This window comes from Falco biarmicus, chromosome 8 (assembly GCF_023638135.1).
Source record: "Falco biarmicus isolate bFalBia1 chromosome 8, bFalBia1.pri, whole genome shotgun sequence".
NCBI lineage: Eukaryota > Metazoa > Chordata > Aves > Falconiformes > Falconidae > Falco > Falco biarmicus.
Window position 1 is genome coordinate 60247669 of NC_079295.1, and position 25024 is coordinate 60272692.

The following is a 25024-nucleotide window of genomic DNA, read 5'->3' on the forward strand; positions in this document are numbered from 1 at the left end:
CAAAACATGCCTTCTAGCTGCAGAAAGCTGCAGGGAGTCCTGCAGGTCTGCTGTGCTGTTTTCAGAAGTGCTTTGGAGAAATGAACAAGCCTCACACTTGTGAACATAGACAGATCAGAAATTAAAGAGTTGTTCCTGCTTTTAAAGAATTCATCTTCGACACAGACAAGATACACGGACCGCTTTTGAAGTTCAGTAATTCATGTATCACACTGCCTAAAGAAGACAGAATCCAGAAGTTACGATAGGTGGAAAGATTGTCAGGGAATGCAAAGCATATGCACTTTGATCATTGATACAGTATCCCTTATGTAGTATCACATCATTACTGTGAGAATGAAAACAGATTGATAAAATACTACGCTGTGGTTGGTTAACTATTTTGAAACTCAGGCAGCCCCAAAGCCCCCAAATTACCACATGATGGCTGAGGAAATAAACTGTGGGGTATCACATTTAGTAGACATACTTCATGTTTTTCACCTGCTTCTGTGTTTAGGGATTCTTTGCTGTCTGACTATGAAATGCACGTTAAATAATTGTCAAAACCTACATGTTAGAGGCTGGGATGCTATAAGCACAGCAGGCTGAAATAATTCAAAAACACATTGTCAGTAGGTGATTCTGATTGTATTAACATCCATTTCACATGAGGGTCACAACTCTGAGTTCAGTGAATTTACTCTTGATTTATATGTCTATAAAGGACAGGAACAATCATAAGATACTCCCTGTGATACTCTGAAATCAATACAAAGAACCAAAGAACAAGGAAGGCTGCTAACAAGCTTTCAGGTCATGGACTGAACACTGCAGTCTACTTGTCAGCTATTGGTTGAAAGTGGAGCAAAAGCCAGCTATAAATTTGTGAAACATTAGGTATCTGTTTGAAAGTGATTTTATTACATTTGTGAAATGAAGAAGGTCATTAGAAACATCCAGATTTTCCCTTTGTTCCCTTGGGGCTCTGAAATGCCTAATGTATGATTTGCATTTGCTGCACCAAGCCAGCTTTCTACAGCTTTGAATTTTCAGGTGAAAATTGTTTCTTATTATGCTTTCTGAATGTGTTTCCTTAAATTTCCATTTCTGTGAACTTGCTTTATTATTTCCACTAAACTGGACTTTCTTAAGCTGCAACAATTTTTTGCATAACCTCGGCTTTATTAGTTTATAAGGCAAACATACAGCATGCTTACCCAAGTTAGAGCTATTCATATTACAGACTAGACCCTATCATGTCATTTGAAGAATAAGCTGAAGAACAGCCAGAAACATTTGGTTGTTTTACTGCATGTGTTTCAATAATAGCCCTGGGCTTACTAGAGATTTTCCATGCTATTTTCTTTCAATGCTGGTGTGACACAATTTATAGTACACTCTAGGAGTGCCAACTCACACTCGAGTAAGTTCTGTTCTGGGGTTAAAAAAAAGGCAGTCATAGGACTCAATTTCTGCACTACAAAGGTGAACAGGAATTACTCTAGTCTTAGTCCTTGTCTTGAGTTTTTCTCAGTGACAAATGATGCAAGAGGCTTGCTTTAAAATATTCCTAAATAATCCCTGCCCTCATTTCTTCATCTGAATGACTGAAGGATGAGGCAGAGATTCCATGCGCAATGTCACATAATTTGGCAGACTTGGAGACTGGAGCTAGAGGAAATGCAAAATTCACAACTCCAACACAAATCTCCTATTATAAAGGTAGAAAATGCACATTCCCCAAAATTTTCCATCTCCTGACTGCCTGAGAAGTGTTTTCCTCTATCTTTTAGGCTCTGTGATTGTGACCTTCCCCCTGAGTTGGCAGTTCTCACTGAGTCAAATTCCATGAACCTTCTGAGCTTGTTTGACTTGAGGCTGCATATTCCATATTGGACAAGATCCCAGTAATCTCCTGTGCTTTTCCTTCTGAGTTACTTATATACTTAAACGGCAGCTACAGAAATTTTATCATTTTTGTGACTGATGAAAAACCTCTTAGAATAAAGGATTCTGTATAGCAGTAAATTTTCCTTAACCTAATTTGTAAAGACTTTTCTGATCAAGCACAATGCTGGCATATGAACTCAGTATTTCTGCCACTGCTTAAAGCTTAAACTCATCTCTGAAGATACAATTATTTACGGTTTTTGTCCCTTTCAGCTTTGTAGCTCCCAGAAAGCATGATTAAGGGAGGGAAAAAAAAAAAGGCTAAGTTGCAAATGCATGGCATCTCTCGAGGTGGTAGTGTAGGCGGTGAGAAGGGAGAAAGGAAAGAGCTTGAGACTTCTGTTGTTAAAGGTAATAATTATTCAGATAAACTGTTTATAGACATAAAGAATAAATACTATTTGAAAAGTGTGTCTACAAGTAATAGATAAGGATTGCGGGGGTGACTTTTTGAAAGATTATACCACCTGTCGTGATTTTGGTATGAAAATCCTTATTTTTCTACTTGTTTCACTGAACTGCTGCACTGAACTTTGTACTTAGGCAGGTCACTTTCTTCACTGTCTTAGTAACTCAATAGAGCTCAGTCTCCACTGGGCCTTCTAGGCACTACTTCAATACGAATATACAAATAATGATTCTGAGGCTGGAAAATCTCCTGGTCTCTTTGAAATGGGTATTTGTTTTTAGTGAAGATATAAATTACTAAGATGTCCTATTATCAGAGTTACAGCTGTGAAATAGGCAACTGGAAAGCAGAATTTGTTTTATTTGAAGAGAGAATTGAATCTGAAGATCTTATAAGGCTTAATTTAAAAATTTCTCATGTTTCTTAACTCATGCATTTGGGGAAAGTCCTGCTTTTTGTCTGTACTCAATTAGATTTATATAAAAATATTTCAGAGGCATTTTCTAGCAGTTGTAAAGAATATTTTTGCTTTGTTTCTTAATGTATACTCCTCATGTGTATCCTTACTCACTGAAACAATGCTTAGACGGAACAACCGATTAATGTTGTCAGCAGTGGGTGAATCAGTGAAAATGAGTGGTGTGGTTTTTTCTGGAGGGTGAAGAAGTCTGCATGGCTGAAATGCTTCTGAGATGATTTCTTTCTAGCAGAACAATTTGTAAGTATGGCTGGTTGAAACTGCTCCGTCAAAATTCTTTCTCAACAATAAATTAATATGTTGACTAGAAACATGTTTTTCCTCCAGACATGTTTCTTCTGGAAGATGTTGATTCTTCTCCTTTTAAAAAGCTGCAGTGCACACAGCCAAAATATTTCGGCCAAACTTGCTAGATGTTTTTCAGGGAAAATTACGTATAGCTAGATTTGCACTGGGAAAAAAAATCTAAACCGCTTGATTGGGGCCTAGTTGTCCGCAGCTTTCTTTGTAGGTGAAGCTGACAGTTAAAGAGATGCCCAGAGGGTGACAGATCTTAGGGCCATCTAACTTTTGTTCTGTCTCCCAGATCTTGCACAAATCTGAATGTAGTGACTTGCCCAAATTTGTGGCATAAGATGTTAGATAAATTCTGTCTTTCTTTAAAGGCTGAAGCATGTTGACAGGCAGAATGGGAATGCTTTATTGTCACTGACTGTGTATTTGATGTTTCTGAGATTTGAGACCTAGGAGAGTTATTTTGGCACTGGATTGACATGAACAATATGAAGAAGGGTAGAACAGTATTGAAAAAGTGTTTGGTTCGTTCAGTGACTCTATTTTCTCCCCTCAAAATAGATATCTCATAAACTGGAAAGGAACTGGTTAGTAACAAATGAGAATTCTTCAAGAGGGAAATCAAATGTCCCAGTACTAATTAGTTGAAATTAAGATCATTCAAATATTTATATAGGGAAGGCAAGTATTCCGGGAACATGCTGGGATAAATCACATGGCTGGAATATTAATAGCGAGGCAATAAATCTGCACAGAAATAATCAAGGTGAAAACGTAGGGGAGGGATTGTACTATTTATCAAAAGACAATTATACTAGCAGTTAAATACAGATGTTTAGTGAAAGAAGTGGTAACAATGAAATTTTATGTGTTATGCTGACAGAGAAAATGTAAAGGGGAATTAAGATGGAACGTTTACTGTGGGCCACAAAATCAGGACAAAGTGGCTGAACCAAATACAAAAGAAGGTAAAGGAAACTTGGATCCCTACTCCTAGGTTTTTTTACTTCTTCCCCTGCCTCTGAGTGCAAATGAACGTGTGCATACAGTTCAGCTGCAAGCCTGTAGTCAGGTAGGAGCTTTGGGCCAGTGCAGAAGGAATCTGAACCTGTTCTATCAATGAGCACAGACCCACGAAGGTGTCCACAGCTGGTCCCTATATGGCCAGCATCTGGCAGATTAATCTTTTAGCCCGTGCAATTTACAGGCAGCCTGATCTTTTTACTGTCTCAGGCTGCAGGTATCCTACGTGGGCAGCAGACACACGGAGCGAGGTTGGGAAGAATGCCTGCTGCTCCTTACTGTCCTGGAAGGCTGTACACTTGAATCTTAGATAGCTAAAGGGAGAGTTAAGTCCCATTGTCCAGCAGCGACAGGTTTCAAAACTACCATGTAACTGCTTAATTTTGTCAATAAATTTCCTTAAGCCACTGAAGTTCTGGGGCATGTCCTGTGTGGCTTCTGTCTCAGCAGAATCACCCAAGTCTTCTGACGACCGGCCTGCCTGGGCAATCTGGTGGGGGCTAAGGAGCTGTTCCTCAGAAATCTCAGGATGAGCATGCAGAGAAGATGTCAATCAATATTCATACAATCAGTAACTCCCCTGTTGTAGGGAGGATTTTGTTAGTTACCAATTAAAGATGTACATATTTTTTTGTAATAATACCATATTTCTTACTCCAGGAATCAAAGTGACTAGCCTGGGTATTACTGCTTTAATTTAGTTTCTTATAACTTTTTTTTTTCCCTGAGAATATTTCTTTTGCACTTTCTTAAAAAAGGAGTGGAACTTAAATTATTAAAAAGAGCTTGATGATTTGGTAATTTATTAATTGTTACATTGGTCTGTTTTTTCTGTGATGGATTGTTTCATTACTGTGCTCAGGTAAAGGGGGGAAAAGGCAGGACTGTTCCAGTTTTAGTTACTGCTCTTTAGCATATGCTGCCTCAAACTTAGCATTAAATACATGGGTTTTTTTATAGGTAGTATATAATATTGCCATGTAATGGCAAAAGGGTTCAGATAATATAGAGCCTGGAAATGTCAAGTGTAGAGGAAGTGAACTGGCATGCTCTTTTAATTTTTATTCTTTTTTATTAATTTTTTTAATGTTGCATATTCAGAAAGTAGGCATACCACTTCAGGGTGAAATCAAAGACAATGATCTGCATAAGAAACAATGCAGGCAACTTACAGTCCTTTTGCAGAAAGGTATTGTACTCCTCATAAGGAGGTCAGAAATGAGAACTCTCCTTTCTGGGGAACCTCTCATGTAAAACCTTTGGAACATGAGGGCTGTAAGGAGACTCTTACCTGTTCAGGTGATGGCATGCCCTTTGGAGAACGCACAGTTCTGCAGTCCAGCGTCTCCCCTCACAGCCCCGCTAACATTGGGAAAAGACGGATTTTCCCTTGAAAACAGAGATCTTGGAAATCTCAGCTACAAGGTTGCTTGTTGCAATGTGCAGTTATACGTGTGTTGAATACTTCCATAGCAGCAGTTGGTGATTTAAGCTTAGGATCTTTTCATTTTACTAAGCAAAATTAAATGTTGAGAGAACATCTCCACAGGGAAGGTTTGACTGCAGTTTATACAGATGTACCCTAGCTAGAACAGGAATCGATAGCACAGACTTGGTGTGGACTAGAAGATCTGTAAATCCAGGTAAATACTCAGATAGTCTGTGCTGAACTCCATGTTGGTTCAGTTATAGTGCCGTTCATGCCTCAGCTAGCTTGTTTAAAATAACTTTGGATATTTCAGCATAAGTTGCTAGAACACCTTTCCTTCAGACTAGGTACTCATTCAGGACACATACCATCATTTTCTCCTTTCTGTATGCCTGTCTCCAGCAAAGGCAAGCATCTGTGTGATTGTAGTCATGTTTGGCAGCAGCATAGGCATACCCTCAGATCAAACTATCAGAGCACAGTTACAGTATCTAGTCCTTCTCCCTTCATTCCAGTAAAATAAACTTGATGTGACTTCATTCATACCAATTAATTTAGAGGTTTGTGGACTATGAGTAATGCAGCAGTACATACATTTAATGTTGAATTTTTCTAGTTAATTCTAAAAAAATTTGAAGCATCCTGCTGGAGACAGCCATGGCATGGCCCTACCTAGGCAGCGACCTTGACTGCCCATGTCAAGAATCCCGGGCAAATAGTTTAGGAAATGGGCAAGAACTAGTTCTGAGGAGGGTATTCCCCTGAATTTCTCTGCTGTAGTAGTGTTACAGTAGGGATGTAAGAACTTACAGTAGGGATGTAAGAACTTGTCTTCTTGAATTTTACTCATTCTGGGCTCTGTGGTGGTTGGCATGCCTTGGACCACCTCCTCAGGGTCAAACACAGATCCATTTTTCCTCTGGAAGGATAATGGGGTCATTGCTGCACATGTGGCACATCCTCAGTTGGTCTAAATTGGCATTGTGAATCCATTGCAGAAAATCTTCGCTCTGTTGAAGTCAATGGCAAAACCTCTCACTGACTTTAGTGGGGGATCAGGATTTATTCCAGTGAGTTCAGTGGAAACACCAACTGCAGATCTGGTTGTTTGACACTTGTTCTCAGTTTGGTTTTGTTTAAAATCTTAAAGAAGGTTGTAAAACAGCCCCACCAACCCCTGGAGCCCATGGAGCTTTTGGGTCTCGTCCCGCCCCCCCCCCCCCCCCTTCCCCTCGATAAGATAATAACATGCACATAGAACTTGGTTTCTGTATAGAAATAAACTACATGAAGGCAGTTACTGATTCTTTTTATTTGTATCATTACTGTGCAGTACAGCTGTTATCCATGTTAAAGCATATTTTCTAACCTCAATTTTTTTCAAGATAAAAATTCATCTTAATTAGTAGAACTATTGGCTGGGTTGTTTTGTGTTTCTACAATATACTGTCTCCTTATTTTTTTCTAGATGCATCATATACAAATAAGAACTTGGATTTCACATACAGGGCCAATCCTTCTCCCTTTCAAGTTTAGAAGCAGAAGTTATTTCAATTTGAGCAGGATGGGATGGATGGAACATAAAAAAGCCACATCATCAGCTTAAAATATAAGTCCAATAAAAATGAAGTTGGAACTTTACCAGCTATGTACTGAGGAAAGTATATGAGATTTTAAGTAAGAGAAGCTGTTCAATATGGACTCACAAACAAAACAAAACAAAATACAAGCCGACAGAAAAACAAACCAAAAGGAAGAACTGGGAGAAGCCCGGTGCAGCCAGAAATCCCAAGCAGAGGTAATTTGAAAAGATAAGTAAAGGGATGTTTGAATGTAATATAAAAAATTATCTACTCCACTATTCAGAATAATCTTTCCCTTTTAATCCTTAACCTAAAAAATGAGAAAACCAAACCAGAACAGCAAACCAAGCAAGCACAAAACCACATACTGCCATAATTAGGCTTGGGGTCTGTAAAAACTAGTCACTGGCATTGAGCAGTACTATCTAGCTGTTACTGTTCTATACCCTTCACTTGTGTTCATAATATAGGGGAGGAAGGTAATAATTGGACCCTTAGTTGTAAAGGAGCAAGAAGAGTGAAGGATACCCAGGAAAATTCCTTGGCAAAGGACCAGCTTCCTGCAGGAAGCCATTGCATACAGATTTCCAGAGGGATATCCATGCAGATACAGTGCGAAGTGGCCTGTGGTAGTTGGGGCCATGGACTGGCGAGGACAGTGGGCGAACAAGAAGAGCTGTTAGGGTTCTGCAAGGTTAGAGCGGTGAAAACAGCAAATGATAATGTAACAGCTGAGTAAATATCTACATTATCTGAAAGGAATAAGTGGTATGGCATTTATCCTGGCCATATGGAAACAAATATAACTTGGTTTTTTCCATAAGGGCCACTCTTGATTATTTAATTATTTTAAAGGCTCTTTTTCTATATTGTATTTATAGTACTCCTGAATGCTTTCAGGGTCTGGCTCTCCATTTGCAGGATACTTAATATAAGGTTGCTTTGGAGCAAGTAATTTCAGTCTTATTAGCAAATAATCCAAATGATTTTTCCCTTGAAATGGCTGCTTGGAGTAATGTATTCGATCAGACGAAGATCTCTGATCGCGGCTTGTCTGCGTTGGTGGCACTTTTTCCATTTGGTCCTTGCTTTCAGCGGGAACCCAAGACTCCAGCAAAACTCACGCCGAGGTGCCGTAAGTTTGCCTGGTTTGGCCCTGGTCTCCCTGGACCACCAGTTCCCTGGGAATTCGCAGCCCGGAGCGGGGGCGGCGCAGCCCGCGGGCCCCAGCAGCGGGGCACTGGTCCCAGCGGCCGGCGCCGGGGTGCCGCTTCTCGCTGCAAACCGCGCCCGGCCAAGCCCGATCGCCGCTCCCGGGGCCCGGCCCGGGCAGCGCCGCCGGCAGCGGCAGGGTCCCGGCAGCGGCAGGGTCCCGGGGGCGGCGCGGCGCTCGGGGCTGCCCGGCGGGGCGGCAGGGCGGGCAGTCCCCGCTCCCCTCGGCCCGGCTGCGCCGTGTGGCAGCGCCTCTGTCAATCAGCCTGACTTCACTCCTGCACGCCCTGTGTTTCCAGTATTATACCCCCGCCGCCTCCTGGTGTCTCTGCTTCGCTGCGAGCCGGGAGCGCGGCCGCCACTGCCGCTGCGGCTGCGGCTGGGCGAATGCGCGGGCGGCGGGGCGTGGGGCAGCGCTGAGCGGCGCGGAGCGGCGCGGAGCGGCGCGGAGCGGAGCTGCCGCCTGGCCCGCCCCGGCTGCGGGAGGCGCGGCGCTCGGCCGGCTGCGGGCAGCCCGGGCGCCGGCCCCCGCGTCGGGCCGGGACCGCCGCGATGGACCCTCCGGCGGGCATCGCCTGCCTCCTGCTGTGCTGCGCGCTCGCCCTGCCCGCCGGCGCCCTGCGGCGCCCCGGGGACAGAGGTAGGTCTCTGCCGCGACGCCGCGGCCGCCCCGCCGCCTTTGGGCTGCTCGCCCTGCCCTGCCGCCGCCGGTGCCTCGCAGCCCGCCCGTCCGAAGTGGCGGCTCGTCGCCCCGCGGCTTTCCGCTCCCCTTGAACTTCTTCTGCGGCTACTTTTGTCGGGTTTCCAGTTGTTTCCTGCAAGCGGCAGGCGGGGACGGGGACGGGGAAAGGGACGCGGGAGCCCCGCCGGCGGTGACAGCGCTGCGCCGGTGCCCGCGGCCGCCCGCAGCCTGCCCCGCGGAGGGGGCGAGCCCCGGCGGGCGGGCGGGCAGGGCTCGGTGCCTGGAGTTCCCCGTGCGGGATGAAGCACATGGCAGGTCGTCTGCCTCCTCCTCCTCCTGCCCCGGCCATCGCCGCCGTCCGAAACTCCGGGGGCTCCCGCGGAGACCGCTGCCGATCGCTGCCCGTGCCCTCCCCGTCACCGGCCGGCTCATCCCCGCCGCACCGGGGGCAGTTTGAGGGACGTGCCGTTCTCTGGCAGGCTTGCAACCTGCATAGCGAGCCCCTGCCCCTGCCCCTCCGAGATCCCGGAGTGGGTCAGCTGGCCACCTGCGTAGCCCCAAAGTCCCCGAGGTGACCCGGCCACTGACCGGGTTGGGTGGGGGGTGCGGGGTCCCGGCTGGGTGAGTAAAGGGTGGTGGGACCCTGCGGTATGGGCAGGAGTGCGGGGTCCTTGTGGTGTGGGGAGGCTCCCGCTGCCGGCTGATGTTCTGGGGAGCAAAAGGCAAGTTTGAATGAACTCTGCACACTTAGTGCTGGTGAATGAAGTGCCTGTACAGAGTGCAGTGTCCATCCGCCTTATGTAAGTGTCTGCTGCGCTAATGAATAATGGAATAAAAATCCCGCGGCATCAGGATGTGTTTAAGTTCTAGTATCTCTTTCCTCTCTTGCTTTGTCCCTGTAAAGATCCAATTCTGAGGAATATAGAGGATTACAGCCTTGTCATCCCCACCAGCACCGATTCAGAGGGCAGGTTCCTATCCCACTTGGTGTCTGGACCACCAAAAGCACGCTTCAGGAGAGCTGCGGAGGACTTGCAACATGAAGCAGCAAATGAGCAAATATTTTACAATGTCACTGTTTTTGGAAGAGAGTTTCACTTCAGGTTGCGGCCAAACTCCAGGCTAGTGGCGCCTGGAGCAACAGTTGAATGGCAGGAGGACTCTGATGAGACTCACATTGAACCTCTCTATGGGAATTGCCTCTATGTTGGGGATATCACTGATTTGCCAAACGCTTCAGTCGCTATCAGCAATTGCGATGGACTGGTAAGTTACTTTTGTTATTTTATCAAAGATAATTACATTAATTTCCTACAGTCTTTAAATATAAAATGTGTGGACTGTCAGAAACTCACACCTCATATGGTAACTGTGAATGCAAATTAAGTAATGTTCCCTGGTGTGGGAATAGCTGCGCTGCACCAGGCACTTCTTTACAGACAGTGGCACTACAAGTTTGAGCACATGCTCTGTGGCAGCTACTCTGGAACAGAGCAGCTGAAGCCAGGATTTGTATTGGTTTGTGGTAAAGTTACTTGAGGTGTCTGACACTTTGAAACAGAAGATGAAGTGGCACATGCTCGGCATCCGCTTCCGCTTCTCACTTCCAGTCTGCAAAGGGAAATTTTACAAGAGTTAATCCCAAATAATGGGCTGGACTTCCCTGGAAGCAAATTTGGTAGGTAAAGCATGGTTTTTTGCCCTGGAAAATTTTTAATTTATTCAGTCTTTTCATGGATCTTTCATTCGGTGAGTTTCATTGCCTAATCCAGTGATTGATGGAAAGTCACAAAAGAGTTTGAGTTTTACGAGCAAAACAGCTCCCTGTGATACATTTTGTGAGACTGTGTGTTTTACAACTTGCTGCAGTTCTCTGTTCTGGAGTGCATGGTCAGCAGTCAAATTACAACTGTTTGTCCCTGACATCCTAAGCTGTCATACTGTCATTTGAACAGTAATTACTGCACGGCAATTTGTTTAGTGAGAAAAGGGCTATGTTTTTGATCATGAACAATTTATCCAGCCAGTATTTTCTTGCTCTACCCTTGAGAGTTCCTAATTTTGAGATTACTTAATTTTAATGCATTCTGTTCTCTGCATAAAAAGCCAGGATGAGTCAGTTGTATTTCTATTTATTTTATCATAGAAAGTTGTTAATTTGCTGTGCCAAGAAGATAACATGTATGGAGATAGTATGTCAGCTATCCGAGAATGGAATGAAATCAAATGCTTCTCCCTTTACTCTTTCCTGTGGTTTCTCCTAGCCATGTGCATTCCTGTTTTGAGAAGCAGGTTTTAATGTTGCAGTTGTTTGATGTGGACAGCTGGCACAGGGCAAGAGGCACACCAGGGCTCAGCAAGAAGAACAATTCAGAAAGCAGAGAATGAGCCTGCAAGCCTGCCTCTGGTAGGGAAGCAGAAGTTCTTTGCTCTCCCTGTACCTAGCACTGATCGTTTTTGACTTGCTCTGGGCATTGCAGAACTGGGTGGAGCCAGAGCCCTTCTTCCTTGTTGATCTCTGCTGAAAGGTGGAGGAAGATCCTGTTGACAGCTGCTGTTTGCCTTGTGCAACCTCATCAGCACAGGTGTGAACTGTAAGGGCAGTGGTGAAACTTACTCCTTCCTCCCCGTGTAAGCCGGAGTGTGGACTCCTTATATTTGGAGAAGAGAGTTACGACAAAATACAACAGGAGTTAAAGCCAAAGTATGGATAAGACTCAAAAGATCCAGCACCTCATGTTACATGTATAAATGACAAAGTGTTTATAAAGCTCTGCTCTTCTCACATTTTGTAACTTCTCAAATGCAAAGGAATGAAACCAGGCCTCAAATCAGTGGCACTCATAAATGGCTAGAGTCCAGAAAGCTACCAAAAGAATTTTAGTTTTCAACCTATATCTACAACCTGTGTGCCTGCTTCTTTCCAGCATTGTTGTTTTCATTAGGAGAAGCGGGAGAATTCGTTTAGTGTGGGAGCTGCCATGTTCTAATCTGGATGTCACACTGGTTCCCGAATGGCACTGCAACTTCTCTGGTTCTGCTAATACATTTGGAAATGTCTTACTGTTTCTTCCAGTGTGTATCTACGTTGTAAGTGTTGCAGGGCAGAGGCATGTTTGGTTTTGCCTAGGTTACTGAAGCTGTTCTGCAGGAAGCATTATCTCAATAACTTTAAGCATCTGGCCATAATGATTTCCCTGAGATTGTGCAGTAAGTCTGTTGTGGAACAACAAATTGAACTTCAGTCCCTTGGGTACTATGTTCTGTCTCTGCCCATTCCCTCCATCTCAGCTTCTTTCTTTCTGGTGGGGGGAGAGTTTAAAAAAGGTATCAGTAGAATTACACGAACTCCAAGAAATTATACTAACGTTTTCCCAAAAGCCACCGGTCCATGGACAGCGATAATGAGCAGCTAACCCACTGAAGTTAATACTGCGCTTAACTGTCTCTTCATTTACCTTTTTATTTGTTGTGTTTGCAGGGAGTATTGAGGAGTCTCTGGAGCAATGTATTACTAACAAGACATTTTTAGAGACCACTGGGCTGTATGTTATTCTTGGGTTTATTGGTATTTCAGATGTGAATGAAGACATGGACAAAGTTATTCTCGACTCGTTTTCTATGTCCATCTTTTTCTTCACACCTAGTTTACTTCAGTGTGAAGTAAACTAATTTCTCAGAGGAGAAATTCCATAGTATCATGGATTTTCATTCAGTTGCCTAACAATACACACACCATGGCCGATGTTTCTAACATACCCCAAGTATTTCCACCTCCTTTTCTAGATGACTCTGGAGATAGTGATGGTGGAGCTCTCTGACAACTGAGTTGTCAACTGAAAAGTGTTAGAGTTGTTTGTTATAAATGTGCTTTGTTTAAATCCTAGTATTTTCTCAAAGTCCTTGTGTCTGAAGGTGGTTTGACATCTGTCTGTTCTTCTGATGGGCTTCCAGCTTTTGCATCCAGACATTAGGGCTGAAATAACATTTGAATTGAAGTTTCAAAGTTTGATCTTTACATTGCAAACTTTCGTTGACTGAATCTGGTTCAAGTCAGTGAATGCATCTGCCACCTTGCCAACTTCTGATGTTATTTCCTCTGAACATCCCCTTTGGTTTGCACTTTACTGCCAACTGTGTCTTATTTTCTAATTATTGTCTGAGAAGGGTCTGTCTGGTGGTGTTGGTATTGCCAAAATGAGAAGTTGTTGGAAGGAATTTACATGAAAATAGTAGCTCTGCAAACAGATTTTTGAACTGTACTATAAATGATGAAGTTTTTTAATCTGCAATAATTCTAAAAAATCAAAAGGTACAATGAATGCATATACAGAATTATCTCCTGCCCTGACTGAGGAGATACACAGTTAGTTTGGGTACTCTCAGCTTTCTGTAATGGAAGTCAGTAACAAAATTAGTTGTGTTGACCTAAAAATCAGACCAGAGACAAATGAAGAGAAGTTCTGAAGTATGTAGTCTAGGTGTCTTTTCAGGGCTGAAGCGGGTCTTTACAAATCATTGGAAAGTTAAAGCTAACCAGAAGCTTTTTTAATGGCTGTCTGAATTATTGATGTGATTTTTACCATATTAAACCAAAAAGTTTTGTGAAACCTTTCCAACTTAAGAACACCCCGGGCAACTTGGTACCATCTTGGCATGGTAGCATTCAGACTAATTTTCCACTGGGTGGGAAGAACCAACATGGTCAGCTGTCTGTGGCCTGCAGACTGTTGGGGAAGATACTGCGCTTTGAGTATGTTCTTGGTCCTTGGCCACATCCTTACTAGTGGATGCAGCTGGAGGATGAGGGAGCTGGTTGTCCTCTCCAAAGATTAGTTGTGAAGGAGAATGGAGACTGTAAAAATGCCATAAACCAATAAAGAGTTAGGATTATGGTAGTTCTTCCAGATTATTGCCTGAATTATGGGAACTTGCTTTCTTCACCCCAGCAGATGAACCTGATATGCATCTGAATTTCCTATTTTGTTAAATACTTTTGCAGTTCTTGAGGCAGATGTGCCAAAAATGTCTTCTTCAGGTTGACAGGATGGCAGTATTTGGTTGTGGGACTTCAGAGACATAAATTCTCTCCCAGTCTCCTCATAACATTCATAGTCTGTGGGCTAGAATGTGTGCTTAAACAGAAGCAGATACAGGAGAAACACAATATCAGCACCACATCTGGTATGGGTAATGAGCACATGATTAAATTAGGCTGCAGTGCAGAGTCAAACTTACTGACAGGATCCTAAAAGACTGAGGATCACAGCTTCATGTCTAATAATCAGTGTGATCTAGCACCCACTGAAGCAGAGGAACATCAGTTTCAGTAACACAACATGATGTCTTAGCTCTGCTTCATTAGTATAATCTTCTTCCTTTTTAAAAAGTTAAAATATCATCTGTCCAAAAATTTCACTATCTTATCATTAAAATAGAAAGTTATTAGAAGTAGACATATAGAAAGGAAGCTATTCAGGACATCAATGGTTGTGTGTTTTCTTACGGAACTGTAAGCATTACATGTCTTGGGGTACCAAGCCATAGTCACCTTGCAAGTATAACGGACATAAGCATTTCGTCGTATGTGATGAAATAGGCAGGGTTTGCTGTACAACATTTCAGCCTTTACTGTTTGCTGTAATAAGTCTTGCAGACTGAGAGAAGCCTGGTGGCTGGCTGCTTGCCCAGTTGCTATTTCTTCTAGAAATGCTTAAGACGCCAGCAGTGCTTTTTAGACTCATGCCCAATACTAATAGTAACTGTAGTACGGGGTTGACCTGGGTGGGTTTGTGGTGATCCGTTCACTTTACTGGCCAGTCATGAATCTTCAGGAATTAACCAGTGCTTTGGCTGCTGTCAGTGTAAGTGCATGTCTGTCAGTTGTCCCAGGACTTTGTTATGTATTATTTGTACTATTAGTATTTTCTTTACTATTTCAAAATCAGATAATGGAATATTTTTATTTTTTGCAGTCTTTATTTCACAAGGGCGTATTCATATGATATAATTTGTAAATTGTAAATGTAGGAGCTCAGGTTCCAGATTCGGTCAATGGCGTTTCCCAAGAGTAATTCCAACTATCCGTGTGAAATGCCCACATTTCACCTTCCAGGGGGAATACTCCCCCCGTCCCTCCTGCCACGTTCTCTGCATTCCTGAAGACATTTAAACACCTTGTGAAATCTATCCTTGTTTAGTATAATTCAGCTTCACTTTGAGCATGAGCTTGAGCTTTTTGAAGTAAGTGAGTTTTAGGGTTATATTCTTAAATACCTCCCTGACAGAGGTGCTTTCTTGGAATTGGCCACAGAGCTGAAGCTGAATCTAACTCACCTTAGGTGGATCATGTAATATACCTGGATAAGAGGATGAAGGATCTGCTCACAACGAATACACCAGAAGACAAACATGCTTATATAACTGTGTTATTTTTCGTTTTAGACATCCATCTCCTGCTTTCATATGGATTTACAATTTAGTTTTGTTTCTTTTTTATCTGGTTTTTGGATTACACTAGTTTGTGATGTAGCAAAAAAGCAGAACTCAAGGTAGCACAATATTGCCTTCAAAGTCTGGTTCAGGTTGACTGCCTGACAGTTAAAACAGATGCCTGCTACAAATTATTCCAGTAATTCTTTTTTCTATGCTAAGTTCTTAGCATTTACATTATGATCAGGTTGCATCCATTTTTAGTGGATTAAAATTTGGCATATATAATCTCTTCAATTTGGGAGTATTTTCTCTTTAAATTAAACCAAAATCAAACCAAAGTTGCCATCTGTTTTTTTGTGTAATGGCAAAACCCACTGTGGGCTTTTTGCTTTTTGGACAAGTAGAACTATAACACAGAGTTAGAAGAAATGCAAATAATCCCTGTAACACAGTATAGAACAAAATTTAAAAGCCATTCTCTTTAAGAAAACAGCAGCCCCTTCCTCTGCAGATGGTTGGAGTGGGATCTCCATTAACCCACACGGTCTTTTGAATTTAGCTGGGGTTTCTGTATGCTTAAACCAAGCATGTATGTACTTTTTAGCACAGTCAAAATCTGACTGGACATCCACATCCACACACATGATATAAAAGACCTGCGTGACAGAAAGCAGTGGAGCTATTTTGATGCCTAACATCCAAGCATATCCATATATTTTCACAGGACAGAGACTTTGCTTCATAACCCATTCTCTGTGTTTCTGCTGTTCATGTCCCTGGCCAACATCAGCCACTAGTTGGACAGCCCCTTCTGCTGTGTAAATTGCAGAGACTTTTCCTTTTAAAAGTTACAGTCTGAAACACAGAGACTGTAAACACTATGATTCAGCCTGTAAGTGGAGTAAATTATCCTCATTTTGCTGTCCTTAAAAGAGACTCCGTCTTCAGTAAGTGCTGTTTTTTTCTTTGTATCTTCTGTGCATGGATCATCTCACCTACATTTTATCTGAGAGCAGAGTAAGTCGTTTTCTACATCATACAGGTGGACACCATCTGGACAGAATATCCTCAGGCAATCAAAACTGGTATCTTTGTGGTATGTTGTAGGCCTTTGGATAAAAGATAGGTATTTCCTTATGTCCTATTTGACCTTGTGTTTCATTGTCCTCATTGTGGTAGTATCTCAGCTGTACTATTCTCTTTGACCACACAAGAACTAATTTTCCAACCAGAATATTAAACCATGTGCGTCCAAGAAAATGTGCTTAATGGCTTCTTCTACTTTCCATCTTGAAAGATCCAAAAATAGTAACTAATTTTGATAGGATCGTAATTACTTTCTGGGGTAAGCAGAACATCTATTATGAGAAGTCTGCCCCCCTTCAGCTTTCAAAGGTGTGTCCCTCGAATAATGCTATTAGCTTACTTAGCTACCAGCTCACTGCTTCCTCATGGTGCAGCAAGGTGTTCCAATATTCTCTGAGAATTTAGCAGTGCAGACTCCTGCAAATGGCAAGACATTCCCACATTTTGAGCTAATTACATGTTTACCTTTTGCTGCAGAAGGTTGGAAAATATTTTTTTTTGATCAACCAGAATTCCAGCTGTTGCATGGAGCAGGACCTTTTTTCCACAGACCACACTAGTATTTTATTTGACCTACTTGTGAGTACTTTTTATTAATGGTGACTGTTGCTTTGTAAGCAGGTCATGCCATTACTTAATTGCACACTAGGACGTTTCTCATATTGGCTCTGATTAAAACAGAGAATCAGGGAGCAGGTCTTCAGCATCTTGTGGGGGGTTGCACAACCTTGCATTTGCTTCCTGTGAATGGCTCTGATACGCACACCCTCTTTTTCAGATCACTTTCTCCCTTTATTGCTTTCCTTCTTCCAAAGTTTCAGTAAGTTCTTGAACACATCACATCTGGTTTCTTTAGCCCCTTTATCTGTGTGTGTTTAAAATTCATCTTTGTTTGCAGAGTCTTGACACAGCGGGTTCCCAGTTTTAATAGTCTGCAAAATGAAAGGCCCACATTTCACATGCTATTTTCAGCACCGTTCTATTAAACTGTAACATTGAAAAGAAGAGTGTCCTCTTCAAGTGCTGAAGAGCACGTTGCTTCCTCATATCTCTCTGCTATAGATCTTCTGAGTTATTCCCAGGTCTTAAAATGTCTGGTACTTTCCTCAGATCTGGAGTTCCTGGAGTCCTAAGTGTGAACCTCAGCATCAATTTTTTTATTTTTTTCTTCTAAGTAACCATTTTCTCTTTAAAGTAAGCGTTTTTAAGTAAGAGTTTCCCTCAAGGAAAAGACAGAGAGATGCAAGCTGTGGTTTTTGAAGTCTCAAAAATCAGCAGGCCAGTGAAAATCATCCCAAGTATGTTGTTTTGAAGGTGTCGTTTTACAGAACAGATGAGTTTTGTCTTAACACCTCATTGCTGCTGAGAGAGGGGTAAGCCTGTTCCCTGGGCTGCTCCCTGTCCGGTGCTCCCATTCCGCCCCTGCTCTGGCACCCTGCTTGTGTCACTCCACCATACATTAGTTAACCCAGTGAGTGGGTCAGTGGCCAATCCAGTGAACTGCTGCGTGCCAGTTTAGGTGCTTGAACTGGTTCTCTGCGGGGTGGGATGGACGTTTTTATAGGCAAAGAAATGAAAGTGGGAACACCCTCAGTTGTGCTTGAGGAGAAAAGTGAGATTCCTCCTTTGGTAACAGATTTGTGAGCTGTATTGTAAAACCAGACCCTTATTCTCATGATTTTGAAATAGGTCTGTTTAAGGGAGCTTTACTTGTGCCTTTGAGTGTCAGAAATTGGAACTCAAGCTTTGGACAAACTTACTATACTGTTCTGTGGGTGATGGCTTTCCACTTTGTAGCTCCGCTTGATTTATTTATTTATTTATTTATTTATTAACTTTGCAAGAAAATTACACCTCCTTTGGAAGGCAGTGTTATGGGATCAGAGAAAGGAGTGAAGTTTGCTGCTGGGGAGAGAGGAGTCATTTTGATGGTGGAAGGGAGGGTGGGAGAAGCAGGGGGAGGGAAACCCAAGTTGCTGAATGGTAAAAGTGAAGCAAGCAGTGGAGATCTCTTCTGTCTTCTGTGTACTTCTAAGAGAGTTTGTCCACTGGCATGTGTTACATGTGGCATGGGCTGCCTGCCCCTAAAGTGGAGAACATTCAGTTGCTGAACATGGTAACTTCAGTATCATTTTAGCCTCTCTGATGCCACAAAGAAAACCTGCCCTGACCACTAATTTAATACTTGCCTTTCCTCCCCCCGCCCCTTCATGTCCCTTGTAGGACTGCATCTACTGATTGGTTTGTTTTCCGAAACTTTTCCTTGCTAAAATCGAAGTCCCATTTGTACAACTTGCTGTTACTCTTTGGTCTTGGTATCCTAAGTGTGTTACAGTTTATCAGCGTTCCCTTCAGGTTTATATTCTTTCTTACTCCCTTTGTATTGGTTTATGTCAAATTTAATATTTTGCCTCTTTATTGCTGCACCTGTGAACTTTATCTTCAAAATAAATAAATATAATTGATTCTTCACTTGTGCAGTGCTCCATGGAAAATTCAGAGGTTGAAATTGCCCAGGGTCTGTGGTACTTTCTGACTCTTACACCTGCAAAATACAATATTATCACTTTTCTTTTGATATGGTAAGCTATAAATAAAGCTACATTACTTCCTTCCTACAGTCATTCCCTTTAACTTTTCCTTTAGTTGCCACCTCTGTGTTTGAATTTCATTATATGGTCAGATTACTTTTTCCCAGCATTTAACCTCTAGCCCTGTGGACCTCAGGGGACAGATTACAATCTATTTTCCACTGAAATTAAGCATGAAATCTACTAGTCCTGTAATGAGAAAGTCGGTGAACATCATTGATATCTTTGTGGATAAGAAGAGCTCCTTCTGCCTAGATAAAGCTAATTTAATGCATTTAAGTTATTTCTTTTCAGTAGGTGTACATATATAGGTAGCTGCTGTTATTGCTCTTTAATGAAGGTGAACTATTTCTACAAGATTTTTGAAGCAAGAAAACTAGGAGGAAATACCTGGCATATGGTCAACAGTTAAACTGGTCTTTAAAAGACATAAAAGCAAAATACCTTTTTGAGGTTTTAGGACAGCACAGTGCCACATCTCGCTGTAGACCCTGAGTCTCTAAGCTCTGTGTGGCTAACTAGCAGGCTGGCCAGCAGCTCTTCCTGACCTCTGTTCTTTTACCCGATCACTTACAGTACTTAAAAGAAGCAGTCCATGAAATGGTGGGAGAGATTGAATTTTGTATCCAAACACAGCATGTTTCTGCAGGAGCCCTGAGCATAAATCTCGGCCTGCTGTTGTGCCTGCTTCCCAGTGTTGCTCGGTAGTCCCTCTATTATGCCTTCATTCTCCCTCTGTGCCCTGTGGGCTGCTGGGCTGCAGCAGCAGCTTCCAGCACCTCCAGTAGGAGCTCTGGGCATGTATCAGCCCCCTTGGGCAGAGCCATCCAAAGGCACCTTCACACTGCAGGCTCAGGACAGGGACTGCAGATTCACTGCTGCTCTTGCACAATTTGGCCTGTAGGAGGGATTTCTTTTTGAAGTTGTGCTTGTGAACATGTGGTTTTTGGCATGATGTAGTGAATATCGTAGAGCATAGGATGGAGAATATCAAAATACTATGGCAAGTCCAACAGGAAAGAAAAGGCTTATTAGAAGTATTTCAAAAGCTAAACTAATACAAATACAGTAAAACGATAGAATTTAGAAGGGAAGAGGGGAAAGCACAGATTTTACCTCAAAGACTTGACAATTTTGCTGGTATTTCCCGCCATAGGCAGAAGACAGCTAACATTCAATACGTGTCCTAAGCAGATGTGTCTTGTATGTTCTGATGTGGTCAAGTGTGTGTCTCCCAAGCCTGATACAAAGGCCAGTGTCCATGGCCATCACGTCAGTTGAAAGGCAGACCCGTTTTACAGGACAGAACCTGTAGTTTGGAAGTCAATAAATAGCCTGCAGAAAATGCAGAGATTAACTAAGGATAGGTGGCAGTACAGGCTGTGGTTACTGTTTTAATAGTGGTTTCATTTGTTTTAAATCATGACTTTTGAGTAGATCATGTTCATCCAACATGCATGCAGAAGAATATACTTCTTGATTCTTCAGGGTGTTAACATTGCTAGGCTTTTTTCTTTCCCCAAGCAGAGGAGCTGTGGAAGGAATGTGAGAGATGTTGTTTGGAAAGCATTCTGCAGACCGGAATGTATTTAAAAACAGTCTTTGAGAAATAAATCACTACCTGATGATGAAGACAGCTGAGCTGTGCCAAGAGTCTTTCACGTGCCAACACTCTCACGTGACAGGAGTTATATTGGAAGCTGGCAGGCTTTGAAGCTTGAAAGGCTGAAAATGTCTAAAAATTTTCATATACTTAAACAAAGTAAGTAATAGCTAGATAAAAATATGGCTTTGAAACTTTTCAAAACACCTCTTTGTAGAACAGTGTGAACTTACCTAAGGTCACAGTCTTTTACCTTTTGGGAACCCCTCCTCCCAGAAGCACAGATTTTACACCACCTCAGTTCAGTACCAATAAGGAGCTTAGGGATGAAGAAGTCTTAGGGATGAATTTGGATTGATTTGAGATTTATAATAAAGCTTGAAACCAGAGTTTTCTAATAGTTTTAGGTTTCATTGTGAAAATGCAGATCCGCCATTCATCAGAAAACCAAAATATTTAATCCCCAAATAAATGCTAGAGGTGTCTGTCAATATTACATTTGTTTGCAAAGGTACAGCACATCAAGGCTGACATAAGCAGTCAGTGTAAAAGTGGATGATTTACCACTCTAAAAGAGGAATGTGAAGCTCAGTCTGGGTAAGTAATAGTCAAGCAAAGAAAGACAAGACCATTTACAAGATGTTTTGAATTCATTGAAACTCCTCAGTAGAAAGGGGTAATTTAGCATGAAAATAAAGTTGTTAGTTTGCTCCAGTCTAATTAAGGCCAACAATAATCTTATGAATCTTATAAAATAGAATAAAAATGCGGAATCTATGAAGATACAGCATATCTTGCATTTATCTAAACAGAGAATCATACAAAACCCAGATCTATGTCAATTTTTGTGTCATAGTCCAGCATCATTTTGCATAAAGGCCTGGGAGGTCCCATGGCAAGTAGTTGACCTTTGGGTTTAGTCCAAAGCTGTTGAAGTGAGTGTGTTTAGTTTCACTGGCTTCGTTTGGCTTTGTATGGGCAGGTTGATTAGCAAAGAATTTGGGACAAAAAGCAGGCCACGGAGTATTCCACATCATAACCTTGTCTTTCACCTTGTTTTCTGTCCCCTGGTGCGGTGGTGGTGAGGGAGGTGAGTACGAGAGACTCAAGTGCAGCTGTTCTTTCCCATTGCTGTTTATATCCCGTATGCTGGATGGAACAGGACAGAACTGTGTGCTTCTAAAACTGAAATAGCTCTGCTAAACCTTCTTCCCCTTCTGTCTCACACCACATCCCCACCACAGAAGAGGTGATGCATTAAGCAAGGGGGAGGGATCAGGAGAAACCCTTCTCTTGTCCATGCCAGGAGGATGAGGCAATTCCAGCTGCCTTGAATTTGCAGGCTCATTCTGACAGCTCTTCTGTCTCCTTCTTATGAAGATGGGGCCAGAAAGGAGAAAAATTTTTCTGCTTCCTGAGACTGCCCCGCTTCACTGCTGTGCTGCTGGAGGTGTGCTGATGGGAAGAGCTTTCTCTGACTATCTAAGGTATTAGATCTGACCTCGATAAAACTAGCATCACTTGCAAAAAAAACCCCAAAATGCCAAATACAATCCCCCCAACAAAAAACCCAAATCATGAGAGAGAGCAACACGAGAAAAACTAATTGCACATCTGGTCAACAGACTTTCGTGATAACGCAGCAACAGCTAATTGAAACTCCTGGATTGTAAATATGTTTTCAGCCAAACTGGAGTTTACTTTCCTGATGCAATCTCCTTTCAACTCCCCAATGCCTTCTAAGATACTAGTGGTCAGGATTCCAACAATCTGTCACTAGATGGGAAAATTAGAAGTTGGGTCTATTCAATTATAATGAGCCAAACCTCTGCTAACCTGCATCATCGTGTCCCCACGGATTTCTGGGAGCTCTGTCACTTTGCATTAGCGGAGGACCTGGCCTTATGTAATTAGAATGCTTTCACACTTCTGGTGACATGCCCTCCTCTGACAGTCTGGATTACAGGCTACCATGGTTTGCAGAGATACACTCGTTCTTGGGATGCAGCAGGACACACAAAATCTGTGAATGTGTAGATGCTATTAACATGAGATTTTGTTAAGTAATGTATTCAGAATTTGTTTACGTACTTGGAAATAGTGAAATGCATTGGAAGGGGAGACCAGGGATCCTGGTGTCTTTGAAGGTTCTCAGAGTCCTTGGTCACGAATGGGCAGATAGGTTAAAGACACAGCCGTGGGAACTGCTTGTTCTCACGCACAGCGTGGGCTCAATGAGGGTCTTATGGCTTCCTATCTCTGAATTGTCCATCTGACGTAATTTTTGTCACGTTTTCATGTTATCATGCAAGCCTGTAGAAATCATGACACCACTGGCAAAACTGTTGAATAAATACGGTATTAGTAATGTGAAACTTACCCGTGATGGATATATTTAGGTCTTTGAAGGGTTTAGCTGCTTCTGGCAATTTTGTGTTCCTTTGGGGTGATTGAAAGAGGTGTTTGCTTTGACTTGTGGATTTAAGAAATGTTCGTGCCTAGGTAATGTTTTCATAGGGCGCTTCCAGAATGAACTCCATAGAGTCTTTAACCCAAGGATATGATTTAGGAATATTGAATCACTGCTTGCAAGTCCTACAGTATATGCTAACTATCCTACTGTGGGAAACTGTTGGTTTCTTCTCTTTTCGTTTTGTATTTGTTTATGTAAAGACCACTTTGCACTGATGTCAGAGACCTATCAGGTCAAATTTAATCCTCTATATAAGTCTTCCATACCACGGAGTCCATTGCTTTGACTTAATACAATGTCAACATTTGCAAGGAGTCTACTAAATCCTTAAGATTAAATTTTATTTTGTTGTTAGGACATCACATTCTTAATTATAAAAGGCAGAGTCACAAGCAGAACCTCATATATAGAGGCTGCTTAGTGACCTCTGTGCTATTGGTGACAAATCATAAGATGCTTTGAAGTATCCTTTGAAAGAATGATGAAGATAGACTGACTCCTGTCTCTTCTGAGGAAGTTCTGATCTTTCATAGGCTGCTTTATGGAGGAGTTGTTAGCACTCAAAGAGGGGAACTGAACATGGATTAGAAAGTCCTGGAACATCTTATCAAACTGAAAACTTAGAGAAGTTTTGAAATATCATTGAGGTGCTTCAGGGGAGTTGCATTTTTTACTACTTCTAATCAGTAGACTGTAACCGTACAGCTTTTCTGTGATGCTACAGTGTCATGAGGGAGCAGAACACCGTGACAGAAACACACATTGAGCGTGTTGTCATAAAGCTGCGCGTTTGGCTCTTTGCTATCTTGCCAACCTTTTGTACAATTTATTAAAAAAGCACTAAACAAAGTTCTGTTAGACTTCATGTTTTGGTGAACCACCTGATGAATATTGCTGGGGAGTGTTCTGTCATACTGATCAGAAAAATACCATCATCACTGGTGCTGGCCATAGGAGTGCAGGTTGCCTGAAGTTTGATACAGAGAGTCCTGTTGCTGTTCCCTGTGGAACTGTTCTCCATGAGCTTCTTTAGCATCCGTGCAAGTTGGCCCTGTGCGTGTTTTCCAGCCTTGTAAAGTGGTGGCAGTGGGGGCAAAGCAGAAAGGCAAAAGTGGGCAGGCAGGGACGTTTGCTCTAAACCCTTCAGGTGTTGATTATAGCTCGAATATCGCTAAGCACCTGACTTAGTCCCTAATAAAGAATTTTTTTTTTTTTGTCTTCTTGGACTACTTTATCTGCTGCATTTGGCCACAGCATCAGAGGATAGCTACAGAGAAAAGTATGGTTGACTCTGGGAATAGACTTAATCTGTGAAGAGTACTGCAATACGGTACTCCAGTATACTATTTATGATTTTTGGTGCTTGAAACATGAAAGCACTAGGCAGTGCCAGAGGGCAACACAGTGCACTGGCTAGATCAGCCCTAATACTCATGTTTTCTAGTCTGTGTGGAGGCAGCTTTCTCCTTGTGATGATGTCCTCCCTGAAGCTGGTTGTAGGTGATAGCTGAGCCTGTAGGTTCTCCTTACCTTCATAGAGCCAGGGACCTTGTCAGCATCGCTCCTTTGCCGAGGAATGTGGAGAAATTGTTGCCAAGCGGTGGTTAATGCGCTGCACCACAGTTAATGGGTTTGAATTCCAAAGCTACACAGATTGTTTGAAAATCTATCTCACCACAGGCTGCTGCTGGGCTGGCGGGCAGTACCGCTCTCCTTTTCATGAGCTGGAAATACTTCCTTCACTGGGGAAAAATGCACTGTGGTTCCTGCAGAGAAGTGTAAGGTTCAGAGGAT

General features: G+C 42.5%; 1 protein-coding gene across 2 annotated transcripts in view; it reads left to right on the forward strand.

The window, feature by feature from the left end:
* Positions 1 to 25024, forward strand: part of ADAMTS2 (ADAM metallopeptidase with thrombospondin type 1 motif 2) — a 261263-nt gene that overhangs the window by 65189 nt on the left and 171050 nt on the right. Inside the window, exons 1-2 of one of the 2 annotated variants that reach the window (XM_056349881.1) lie at positions 8691 to 9000; positions 9947 to 10308. The exons of the other annotated variant lie outside the window; for it this stretch is intronic. Coding sequence (XP_056205856.1) covers positions 8913 to 9000; positions 9947 to 10308 — 450 coding nt within the window. The 5' untranslated portion in view covers positions 8691 to 8912. Of the gene's footprint in view, positions 1 to 8690; positions 9001 to 9946; positions 10309 to 25024 lie in introns of those variants that run through there. 2 annotated transcript variants of the gene reach the window in all.